At 50.7% G+C, this 12,592-nt stretch overlaps 2 protein-coding genes across 2 annotated transcripts; one reads left to right on the top strand and one right to left on the bottom strand.

The window, feature by feature from the left end:
- Nucleotides 1-6,737: 6,737 nt before the first annotated feature.
- Z518_08854 (uncharacterized protein) lies at nucleotides 6,738-7,262 on the top strand (the record flags this gene model as incomplete). The annotated part of the gene is made up of 1 exon (XM_013414593.1): nucleotides 6,738-7,262. The coding sequence occupies one exon, from the start codon at nucleotides 6,738-6,740 to the stop codon at nucleotides 7,260-7,262; it is 525 nt and encodes a 174-aa protein (XP_013270047.1).
- Nucleotides 7,263-8,327: 1,065 nt separating this feature from the next.
- Z518_08853 (uncharacterized protein) lies at nucleotides 8,328-11,874 on the bottom strand (the record flags this gene model as incomplete). Its single annotated transcript, XM_013414592.1, has 3 exons — nucleotides 8,328-10,624; nucleotides 10,795-11,576; nucleotides 11,621-11,874. The coding sequence occupies 3 exons, from the start codon at nucleotides 11,872-11,874 to the stop codon at nucleotides 8,328-8,330; spliced, it is 3,333 nt and encodes a 1,110-aa protein (XP_013270046.1).
- Between the last annotated feature and the right edge of the window lie 718 nt (nucleotides 11,875-12,592).

Below are 12,592 nucleotides of genomic sequence, written 5' to 3'. Positions count from 1 at the left end.
CGTTTCGAGTCTTCACAACGGATGCAATGGGTTCTGAAAGGGTGCGATTTTGACACCGGGCAAGGACACATGATGCGACATTGGACAAAGTTATGACAAGGGACACTTAGGTTTGGACTTGTAACGAAGAGAAGGGCCAAAGAACATGGGGAATTGATTGACGCATCTCACTGATATGTCCGAGTGGGTAAATGGTCATGGATTTGCAACTTGGGGAACACTGTTCTCGAGAGAAGACAGGAAGGTTTTCTGATGAAAAAAGAGAAATGGTGTTTGACAACAGGATACCTTTAATATACATCGAATGCCATGACACTTCTTCGACTCGCACACAATTGTGCTTGAGTCTCATTGAAAGACCTGATGAAAATATCCTCCCCGACGTCCTTGTTCTTCGAGTTTGTGACTAGCTGTTTGACGAGGCCTTACGCAGTACGCAGGTGGTGATGCCGAGAGTGCCATACTCCCTCTACTAGCCAACAAACCGCCGTGGATGCAATTCCCGGCATTTGCCTGACCACACCCCCCTTCTTCATAAGGCGGCGAAACAAACATCCATTGCATAAAACGTGACCCAAAAGGGAGGGTGAGACGTGCAGTACCGAAAACGCCATGGGAATCATGCAAGATACAATTTCACGCTTGCAATTTGTTGCATACCTGAGATTCTCCTGATCAAGCGTTTTCAAGATTAATTACGCCGTGAGAATAGGTTGCCGCGGATGATGACCTGCAGCAACCAAAATGTCTTGAGTTGAAGGATCAGGAGACAGCGTGTTTGGCTGACCGGAGAGAAAATACGGCCTCTGAGCCGTCGGTGGTATGACACACTACCAACGGTCGGTGGTATGGGAGAGGCTTTCGCCTATACCGGCCAAAACACGGTGGCCGCCCCCTCCACAGGGAATCCCCTAAGCTTGGGTAATTACATATACCACAACTCGTACCACCCACTGTCACAGGACATTGATACGGGTACCATAGTCACGCCATTTTCGCCACCACCAATTCTTTCCGTCAACGTGCTACGTTTCAATTCCCGTTTGGGGTGTATACATTTGTTGAAACTTCATCTTTCACGGAAGTCATTTAATGGAAACGATTTCCCGAAAGAAGCGATGAATCTCACATCCTCCAAGGATGGGTTGACTAACCAGGTAACAGACACCTTTGCGTGCGGTCTCGTTGGAGTCGTTGAAGAGCCACTTAATGGCGGAAAGGTACCTTTGAGTATCGGACATGTACCTCGCGGCGGAGAACATTGAAATCGGTGAATCCATGGTCACAATTGATCGCGCAAGCCGAATCGCGGCGATCCTACCAATGACCAGACAATTCCACCGAGTCAGATCAACGACCACAGGACATTCTGCATGGGAAAAAAATTTTTGGGCGGACAATGAAAACCTCTAAGCCTTGTCCCAGCATGGCGCGTTGAGGCAGCAGTCGAAGAAACCAATGTCAACCACGCTTCAATGGGAAAGGAAAATCTCCGTTCAACAGGCCCGACTGCTCAAGTTATTCTATCAACATCAACAACTTTCAAGAGGCTCCCGTATTCAAATTCATTTTTTTCAGCCCTTTCGACGACACACCCTTTGGCGGCATTCTCTTCTCATTTGATACCCCAGCCAGCAGAACAGAATGGCTATACTTTGGTTCCCCTACCTTGGGCCTCGATCGACCATGAATGAGCAATGGGCACCACCATTTCACGACACCTATCATGCCCAAAGGAAGCCAATGCAGACTCTAAACATTTGTAGCAAAGTGCTCGAGTCACATTGGATCGGCAGACGATAAAATTCCGACAAGAGGCAGGGAACTCGAAAGCAGCACGGGCACCAACACCTTGGATACATGGTTCATTTCTTTTTTCGCCATTCACAAAGGATAGTCGCAGCGATTTGACCGCTGGCTCCTTTTGTCGGCAGAAAGAAGGATTTTCTATTACATGTCCAATGACGCTGAGAAGCGAACACCAAACATATGCTTTCCATATCGACCTCCCTCTCCAGCAGATTTGCAGACGAGACCTGGAAGAAAGTCGGGCCTAAACCGTGCCAGCGTCCAGTTCCCGTCTAGAAGACAAAATGGGGGAGGTGCGACATTGTTCCAAGCTAGGATATTTTGGAGCCAAAACCTGTCTACGGATTGGAGGGTCGTTGACAACAGAATGGTGCTGTCGTATACCCTATGCCCGTCGTCAGCGTCGGCTCCGGTGGTTTTTTTTTTTTTTTTTTTTGGGGGGGGGGGGGGGGAAGGGGGGAGGCTTTCTTCGACAACATGCACAAGCAAGGAAAGTGTGGAGGGATTGGAGGACTGGTGGGAAAGAGTGTGGATCTTCGGCACATTGTTTATGCCACGGCAGGGACAAGCCATCAATGACAATGACGAAGGTGGGCACGCATGGACTGTTCGAAACAAATTCATCTATTGCACATGGACTATGCCAGTGGTTCAGATAATGTTGGAAGGAAAGCTTCGCCTCACAGGGGAGGAGATATCTAGGACCTGAAGGAACTTTCGAAAGTGTCTTCTTTCCCATAGCTCCCTACCTGTATATGAATGCATATCATATGCCGATGAACAATTTAAAGAAATTTGTACAACCAAGGTTCGCGAAGAGAGTCGAGCAAGTATATGAATTGCACTTTTGTATGGGGTCACTAGTCCCCCCTACGGTGAGTGAGTCCGCTTGATCGACGCTGACATGGCATGCACTTACACAAGCAGGGAACCCGCCTCGAGAAAAATCAAGTCCAAGTCATCAAAGCACGAAGAGAGAAAAAGGAAAAGAACCCAATTAGCTAGCCAGATCTCTTCTCGTTCTCGGCCTCATTTCTAATCCACTGAGCCCACATGAGCACGACATATGCAATTAGAGCTGCACAACCCCACGCCAGCATGGAATTCGCCTTGAGATGATCAAGACCTAGTCCTGAAGCAAAGAAAAAAGGGCCGTCTGGATCTCCTCAACACCCCCATCCTAGACACGAAACGAACCCCGAAGGGAAGTGGCTGGCCAATGACTTGAGGGAATCACAACTACCAAATCCAGTCTGAGCTCGCTGCTCGAAGGCCGGAGAGGGATGGGGACGGGGATCCAACCGTGCTCTGGCCGAATGGTCTGCAGGAGATTCCTTGCAGAAAACTCGGTAGACCGAGTCGGTTTCCCTCACGTCAGAAGGCATGCGCCGCGACAGACTTGGTATAGCGGTCGTTTAGTCAGAGACCAGCGGCGAGATAGCCCCTCGGCCCGGGGGTGGAAGGTTAGGAGGTAGGCTCGCTCATAGGTAGAGAGCCAGGTCGATGGGCGGAGACAGGTAGGGAGCCCAGATAGCCGGACGGTGGCGAGCCATCAATGAGAGTCCAGAAGACAAAAAGGCAAAAACAGGGACAGGGACAGAGACGAGGGAGAGAACAGGTTGGCATTTTCATCTCCGCCTCCATCTCCATCTCCAGTCCTCTTTCCGTGTCTCATCGCGAACGCCGATAAAATGAAGCATCGATCCGCAGCAGGAAATTGACGCCGACATTCCTGTCCTTTCGCCCCGTAACAGAACCAGCATAGCGAGGCTTCGAGATGAGACATGAGATCCTGGGTGGCTCACAGCAACTGTCATGGATAATAACCCTTGATGAGACCCGTTTTGTCGCCTTGTGACCCTGGGGAGGTTTATTAGTAAATGAGTGAATTGCCGTAGGGGGAGCAGTGTATCGGGACCTCCTTTAATCCCTAAGCCTTGGGGGAGGTGCCCTTAAACTTTTCCGGTCTCTGCGCTGACAATTTTGTGCTTGGCTTTCCAGCTGGTACGTAAGCAAGCCTAAAATGCACGTGCACGAAATCCTTAGAACTTTCTTCCTTTGGGGTGCTTGCCGGCAAGTCAGGTGAAAGGTCGGGGCGAAGTTCGGGTGTAATTGGAACAGGAGTTTGTTATCCAACGGGCGTCACGGGGCGCTTAGCAGTTTTGATACCAAGCCTGGGCCCTGTAATGTTAGGTGGTCCGACACTTTAGATAAGGTGACTTCACAGCCTCTGGGCTGGACTGGGCTGAACTTTGTTGCACCACCGGTTAGCCAACTTTGGCCAGCCAGCTTCGATGCCTAACGAAGAGCGCTCCAAGTAAAACTTACCACGGTATCATTTGTCTGCTCGGGTGGCTCGATTTCTGACCCGTGCGTTTTTCCGTCGTATGAAAAATTGTTAGGTGAACGAAACCGAACGGGTTTCGACTCGACATGTGACGCGCTCACCCACCAATATCGCGTGCTAGATTGGGGGGGTTATCTGTGCCGTGTGGATACAGGACAGCCGTGCTCAACTGAGTCCATACTCTCAAGTCTCGTGTCAGCCAGGTCAGATCAACTTTGACCGGCATTCGGCGAGAGAAGATGCAAAGCGATAATAAAAATGGCGAGCTTCGTTTTTCGGTGCAAGCACACACCACAAGAATTTGCCTTCTTCATAAGCCACTGAAGCAAAAATCACTGCCTTTTATCGGATTTGGGGGTATCCCATAGACACGACCAATTGCATCTCGTTGTACATCAAGTACCGTTGACTTGAGATCTTGCAACACTCACCTTGACATTACATCCTCTTCACCACAGCTGAGCCCGAACACAACAAATACATTTGTCGTTGGACATACTTCCAATACATTGCCAATCATGCCTCCAATGCGAATTCCCATATCCCGGCTCAGCCAGGGACTGAGGACGGTCGTCACACAGCCAGCCTCGCGAACGGTCGCACAACGACTCGTACATCCCCGACATGTACCCCTCCACCACGCACCATCACAACGAATACTTGCCAAAGCAACAGCAGCATCTCACCACCCCAACGCCACAATTTTCCCTATGTTGGTGCGCGACGCGACGAGTTACGGGGCACTCGGGGTGTTGACATCAGGGGTCGCTTTCCTGATATATTGCTGGGTAAGCAATATTTCTTCATACCCGTCCCCACGCCCCTTTCAACCTGTCCCGTGGATTGATAGATGCGATTTTTAATTCCGCTCAATAAAACAGGGCGAGGTCACCAGAGCGGGTACAATTCGAAGCATTGATTCTGATGCTGATTTTTGGTCTTGGTCAGGATGATGATGCCGATCTGACAGAGTTCTTTGCTCTGTGATATAGTGGGTCAAAGTGGAACTGCAGTGCCGCAGGAGAATGTATGAAAATGAGAAAAGGGGGGGGGGCGAATGGCGTTAATCAAGTTGGTAAGGGGGCGTTCAGGAGTGTCTTTGCAGCACGACGTGATATGATGACATTGAGATTGTCCATACGGGGGGACTTCTCGTCTGCTCGCTTACAATGAAGCGAGCAGAAATGACGACACTTGTACATAAGGAATAAGATATCCTGGGAGAGTGAACCCAGGGACATTCCAAACCGTAGGGACTCGGTGATTCCAGATCTCTATTTGAAAATCCTGCATCTCCTCAGTTACCCTTGTCAGTATGACTTCGGACAAGTTTTATCGTCCACTCTTGGTCCAAACAGCCGATAAGGGTCTCGACCTTCGGCAGAGAGGCTGGCATTTGTCTCTCAGCGGTGACAGGGTCGAAAATGTCCGGGTTATTCACGTATTGGCAAGCAGAAAGACGAACAGGATATCACAGTGGGTATCGGGCGCTTCGACTTCCAAAGCAGTGGCGACAGGGCTTCCCAGAAGTAACTCCCGAAATCCTCGTGGTACATTATGCGTAGAAGGTTCTGAGAAAAAGAAAGACCGCCGCCGAGTAGCCAAGATCCGAAGATTTCCCACATGGACATAACCACGTGACGCCGCCCTTTTCTCCGTGAGAGATTTTTTGCCTCGGTCCCCGAAGAGCGCAAGGACATGCTCTCTCGTAGCACGTCAATCCCGTCTTTTAAAACTAATGCCGCGTGTCACCCCTCGATCAGGAAATATCGCAAGCCTTGCGTTCGAATGGCATACTACTTACTGATATCATCCGGATGTGGCCGGGATAGGGCCACCAGAAAGGGAGGTTGCCAGCCTATCAAACAGTCTCACTTTTCATCCTCAAAATCCTCGATAAGATGTTCTTCGGTTTCTCTATCCTCCCGCCACCGAATCACCGCTTAGGGAAGCACGGGGATCGAAGATCGACACATATTTCAGGATGCGACCAACTTCTTTCGTGTGCAATTTAAATGGAGCTCCAAAGCCTCCCGGATGCCCGGATTCCCGGGGACATGACTGGTCGGGCCTCGGAACAATTTCTGTGGTCGGGTACCGACACTGGTTGACGAGTTCTCTTGATGAACACTTGTTTCCGTGTGCCGCCCCCAAGTCAAATGATGAGCTTAGGAAACACGAAAAGTGCTGTCGCCGGTGTGGCAATATCCCGTCATTGGTGGGAAAGCGGGCGGACTGGTCATGAGTAAGAGCGAGGACAAGCTTGACGAAGATGATTAAACGGGACGAATACAATGATCCTTGACTTTTTTCAACCCTCGCTTGTTCGCTTGTTTCCCTCGTCACCGAGGCGTTTTCTGAAACTGGTTCATTATTGATGTATCACATCAATAGAATGTACGACGCAAGTTTAGCCACAGACACAATTAACATTTCCTCAAGCCTCCAATACCATCAACCTCCTCCAGCCTCTTAGGCTTTCGTGAGAGCGGGAGACAACAGCACAATCCAACCGAAGGTACGGACCGATTATGAAGATCGAGCCAGAGCACTGATATCCAAAAGTGGACGACTTACCTCAATGCCGATCTTGATCACCTACGCCACTTCTCGTGGTTCAACAAGAGGTGTTGCTGAACGGATTGCCTCACGCCTCCATGCTAATGGCTTTGCCGTCGACTGCCGACCCGTTGACCACGTCTACAGTGTCGAAAATTATAATGCCGTGATCCTGGGCAGTGCAGTTCATTCACAAAAGTGGCTCCTGGACGCCCAGAGATTTCTCGACATTGAAGCCATGGGACTTCAAATGAGACCCATGTGGGCGTTCAGTGTGAGTATGGCCCCTGCAGGTGTTCCAAGCTGGATGCGAGAGATGGCTGTGAAGAGAGACCGGAAGTCCATCGAGGAAGCCGTGACGAGGAAGGTACCAAAGCTCCGAGGCCATCGTTTGTTTGCCGGAAAAGATGATGGATCCACCATACCCTCACCGGTTCGGGGACTATACAGCTGCATTGGTGGAAGATTTGGAGACATGCGAGACTGGGATGAGATTGACGCTTGGGCGGATCAGATTGCGAAGGAATTGACGATGGAATCTCCATGAGGATTGGCGAATGGATTCCCCGATCGGTGAATGGGTTTGATTTCGGCGTACGGCGCTGACCTGCCGCGACATTTCGATGACCCTGGAATACCCCGGATTACAGGCTTCAGCCCCTCTGGTGGATCTTATGCAGCGTTTGGACATTTTGGAATGCCATCGAGTGTTTCCTCTCATGAGATGCGATTCTTCTCATGTATTTATGCATAACTTTTCTGTTCCAGTGAGCCCCAAAGGCGCCTCTGAGAACTTTCGCACACCATACTATCTTTGATACAAATTTTGGCGATTCACACGTGCCACCCCTGTGCGGCAATTGCATGTCGTCCGTCGTGGTAGAGGGAAGGAGTGGGCGTAGCTATAAGGTGCCGGGCTTCAGTAGTATGACTTCCAATCCAGAGATCATCTAGGCCATGTCGTAAGCGGTAAATTCAAGATCCGGTTCGATGGAAAGTCAACTGGTAATTCAGAGCTTTTGGGAGCTCATTCTGCCGGCGTCATTTACCTAGGGTGAGCTCCGGAGCGCGCAGACAAAGGGCGTGTTCGTACAATGTCTGAATCATCGTACCCAAGAAGCATGGTGATCACCAGGCTGAATCGATCTGACCTTGGACAGCATCCGCATTTAGCCAAGGCCATATCCTTTTTAGGATGTCAGCATCCAGGTAAGCTCAGGATCACCTAGGTGTTGGATTAGAGTGGCGGGTGTGGTCCAAAGTTTTCTGGACGGGGCTAGCTTGATCGCCCTGAACAGTTTGAATCAAGATTACTCTTGGATGAGTGGATTCGCGTAGAGGGAAGCCACAATAGTATTCTGTGTTGCAAAAAAGTGAGGGTAAACCAGGACTAACCCACCAATAAGGCGAGCAAAGAGCCTCAAAGAAACGAGTCGTGCCTTATCGTTCGATCAACATCGCAGCATCTAGTCTTACAGTATATTGCATGCATGTGCTCAAAGAGCCCTCCTTACCTTTCAGCATATGCTGCAAATAATAGTCCCCCAACCTTAGAACTCATAATTATATCAGTTCCCAAAACAAGCGCCGATAAAACTACTAAACATTGCTATCAATTGACACCTTTCCATTTAGCCAGTGCTGCGGCAGAGGAAAGAGTGTAAGGATGGTGAGCACCAAGGACCTGAATCCGAAGTTGCACACACTTCTCCATGAGTTTCATAGCTTCCACGTTCCTCCCGTGCGTTTGAATGGTGAATGCGAGATTGTTCATGCTGGTCAGCGTGTCAGGATGCTCCCCTCCAAGCACCCTCGATCTCGTCTCCATCACTTGCACGTCCAGCTCCTCCGCCTCCTTCAAACGGCTCTGACCTCGAAATGTCGATGCCAGGTTGCCCATGCTGGTCAGTGTAGAGGGATGCTCCGCCCCAAGTACCCTCGACCTAGTCTCCATCACTTGCACGTCCAACTCCTCCGCCTCCTTCCAACGGCCCTGATTCCGAAACGTCGATGCCAGGTTGCCCATGCTGATCAGTGCGTCGGGATGCTCCGTCCCAAGCACCCTCGAACTCGTCTCCACCACGTGCACGTCCAGCTCCTCCGCCTCCTTCCAACGGCCTTGATTCCGAAATGTCGATGCCAGGTTGCCCATGCTGGTCAGCGTAGAGATGTGCTCCGTCCCAAGCACCCTCGAACTGGTCTTCATCACCCGCACTTGCAGCTCTTCGGCCTCCTTCCAACGGCCTTGATTCCGAAACGTCAATGCCAGGTTGGCCACGCTGGTCAGCGTAGAGAGATGCTCCGTCCCAAGCACCCTCGAACTCGTCTCCATCACTTGCACCAACAGCTCTTCGGCCTCCTTCCAACGGCCTTGATTCCGAAACGTCGATGCCAGGTTGGCCATGCTGGTCAGCGTAGAGGGATGCTCTTGGCCCAGCGTTTCCCTCTGTCCGTTGAGAGCCTGTTGAAGGTACCATTCCGCTGCAGACCAATTGCCCTTCCAAATTAATGCCTCACCGAGATAACTATAAGCCCGTAGCGTCGGCAGTTCTGATGCACCGAACGTATACTGCCTCCACTGGACAACAGCAGAATGCGATCTCACGGCATCACCGTACTTCCCATCGATGACGAAACATAGGCCCATCTTTTCGAGCAATTCGTACCGCTCAGGAAGATCTTCAACGTCACGGCCTTCGCAAAGACGCTGGGCGTGCGGAAGATACGCTGTCCATGTTCCTTTATTCCTATATTCTCGCGTCGGAAAGATCTGCGCCGTCCGTGTGATGCAGGCTTTAATCCAAGTAGGAAACGATCCTTCCATCTTCAACCAATTCCGAGCAGCTAGCTGTACGAGTCGATGCATGTCGTACAACTCCTTCAAATGTTTGATGTCGCCGCTGGCTGTCCGCTTTGTGATAAAGGAATATCCCGTCAAGACGGAAATAGCCTTAACAATGTCCATCTTTGAGCTTGCTTCTGGTAGTAGCGACGCCGGGATATTCGTTTCGTGAAAGCATGCCATGCACGAAAGAAACCTCGCCGCGAGCGGATGGTGCTGGCGGATGTACTCAAACGAGATGAACCAGGTGGTGGCAATCGGATTCTTGGCTTCGGGATACCGTGACGGGTCTCCGAAGTCCTCGCTGAGAAGCTTAATAACGTCGATTTCCGGCTCGTCCAGCAGCTCAAGATAGGTCTGCACCGGCTGTTGGGTCATATTTGTAAACGAGGCGGCCTGAACAATAGCCAGTGGCAGACACGCTAGCTTGTTCGCCAGGGTCAACAGTATGGCACGGTCCGCTGCTAGAGTTGTTGCTTCCAATCTCTCCGTAAACATTTCAACGGCTTCGTCTTCGGTCATGGCTTTCAATTCAATCACTTCTTTTCCGGCAAGACCAGATGCCACTTGTCTCGTGCGAGTGGTGACCAGGATAGCACCGTTCGCCGTCCTCGGTAAATAGTTCGCGAGTGAGACTGTCTGCTGGCTCATGTCCGAGTGCTTCCCCCATAATGACTCGTCATCGGCGTTGTCGAGGATCAGGATCCACTTTCCCTCAGAAGGGTTGCTAAGCCGCTGCTTAACGAGGGTTTTGACATCGGCTTTCTCATCTTCGATGCCTGGGATTCTGAGCCTCTTTCCAATCTCGAGCATGTCCTTCTCAAAGGTCAGCTGGCCTGCAGCCTGAATCCAGAAGATGGAATACTGCGGATAGTCCGACCGGATCTGGTAGGCAAGCTCCAGGACCAATCGACTTTTGCCCACACCCCCCAAGCCGAGGACGGAAACAATTCGACGGCCACTGGTTTTAAAGATTTTCTGCTTGACGTGCTTCAGCTCGTCTTTGCGGCCGACAAATCCCGACATTGGATCAAAGGGTATATACCATACAGGCTCGGTCAATTCATCTGGATATAGTAAGCCACCATTGCTATGTCATATTCGGGTCAGGAATATCATGGTATTCTAGAGACGAAATGAGGAGGGATATGGTGATGGAATTGATGGTATCGCCGATCAAGATCAGGGGGAAGGATCTTGCAAGCAGAACGAAAGCTGTGACGAGCAAGGCACTTACATCTAGCAGACCTATTGATCTTCTTCTCAAGCCGAGAGAATGCGTTGTCTCCCTCACCATACCTCAGAGACATAAAAACACCAAAGATCCCAAGCAGACAGTACGCTTTGTCTTCTATCTTTTTGGTGTGACGTTTCGCTGCCCATCGTATCTTCTCATCATCGCTGAAATGAGACATAGGAGTGCCGCGGAGAGCCGATATAGGAATATCTGTAATCTCGTGAATCACCTGCTCGAGTAGATTTCGATCTCCGAGGCGCTCTCCTTCGCGCGAAAAGAATTCGACTGATTTCGGAGCAAGGAGTTCTTGGAGCGTCCAGCCTCGTGTGAACCACCTGCTTTTCCGGAACGCCGACTCCCATGGCCACTGCTGAGGCGGGTGGCTATGATCGTTGTTGTAAACCGACACATCGGACAGGTACACGTAGCATTTTGCGGCGTCGCGGTACCAGCGAAACATTGAGGTAATAGCTTCGGCGAGCTCCGTCAAGTTTGCTTTATTGATGCAGCAGGTGTCCACCCAGAAATATTGGAGGCCATTTTTCCTGGCTTGTTGCCCACAAAATTGAATCTTTGTATAACCAGCCTTGTTCTTGCCAGATCCACTGTATAGATCGTTGAATGTGACCTCATCCTCATCCGCTCCCCACGTATGCGAGAGAATCCTTCGATATGCGTAGCTCACCACCACGGTCAAATTCCAAGAGGCGCATTGTGTGACCGTTGATCGGGAGACCCGTCGAGCATATAAGAGACGGATGGGAACACGATATTGTGCATCGCTGAAAGGTATTTGATTGCTTGTGGTGAATTGTTGGCTATCTACCAGGGGCCGTGTGAGGCAGGCTGTTTGAAAGAGTCATATTCGCCATTGCACTTGGGATGGGGTTTGAGGTCGAAGTTCTGTTGGTAGCGTGGATGGAAAGAGGCTTGTGAATCTTCACCCGCTATGTCTGATCGAAGACTCTTGTGACTGCTGAAATCTGAGCCATAGCCAGAACAGTCCACATGGACGAAAGAGACGCATGTTGGATGTTCAATCAGGCTTGAAGTGCCAGCCGCGGCACGGGCCCCTAACATCACGTGATTCTATAGTCGTGTACCCAATAGACGAGCCGGCGCACCGGAAAACCTGCCCATTCTGTACCAGCAGCCGACGGCCTGCAGGTTTAATCAACCGCTGCCTTTGAGAAAGTAGTTATCGATCAAAATGTTGTTGAGAGCTTCTGGGAAAGATCTCAGTCTAAGTAGAAAAGGTGGCGACAGCCCGTGTCGAGAAGCCGGGAATTCGAAGGCCAAGCCAAGGAAGGGATTGGAGACCACAGGATAGACGATCACGTGGTAGAGCTGGTTTCCAATGGGCCGAACGGCCTGTACGGGCGTAGGGAATAATCCAATCATATCAATCACTATGTGGCGGATTTTTCAGGTCACATGCCATCGCCTTAAACTAGTTAAACAGGCAGTCGACACCGACGTCATCCGGGGACAAGGGCCCAGCGGAACGGTTCCAGCAGAATTGGATGGCGAAACCCCCATGTCTCACGCCTTGACGGTTCCACTCGGACAAGTTGAGCAATAACTGGGTGGATGAATTGACGTGCGGATGGCATTCTATCATCCCCGCCCTCCCTCAGCGGTCTGGTCAAGAAGTGCCATCTCAGTCCAATCAAGATCGGTAGCTGATGGAGTGGGAGGGACAGGAATTTTTTTTTTCCACTTGCCCAGCTTTCCGACTCCGTTCTGGAACAGCACCTGAGCCTGGGCAAATCTCGGCTTGAGGGAATAGCTCAACTAC

This window comes from Rhinocladiella mackenziei (genome assembly GCF_000835555.1).
Source record: "Rhinocladiella mackenziei CBS 650.93 unplaced genomic scaffold supercont1.6, whole genome shotgun sequence".
NCBI classification, from domain to species: Eukaryota; Fungi; Ascomycota; class Eurotiomycetes; order Chaetothyriales; family Herpotrichiellaceae; genus Rhinocladiella; species Rhinocladiella mackenziei.
The sequence above is the reverse complement of the archived record's forward strand: the minus strand, read 5'-3'. Positions and strand labels throughout refer to the sequence as shown.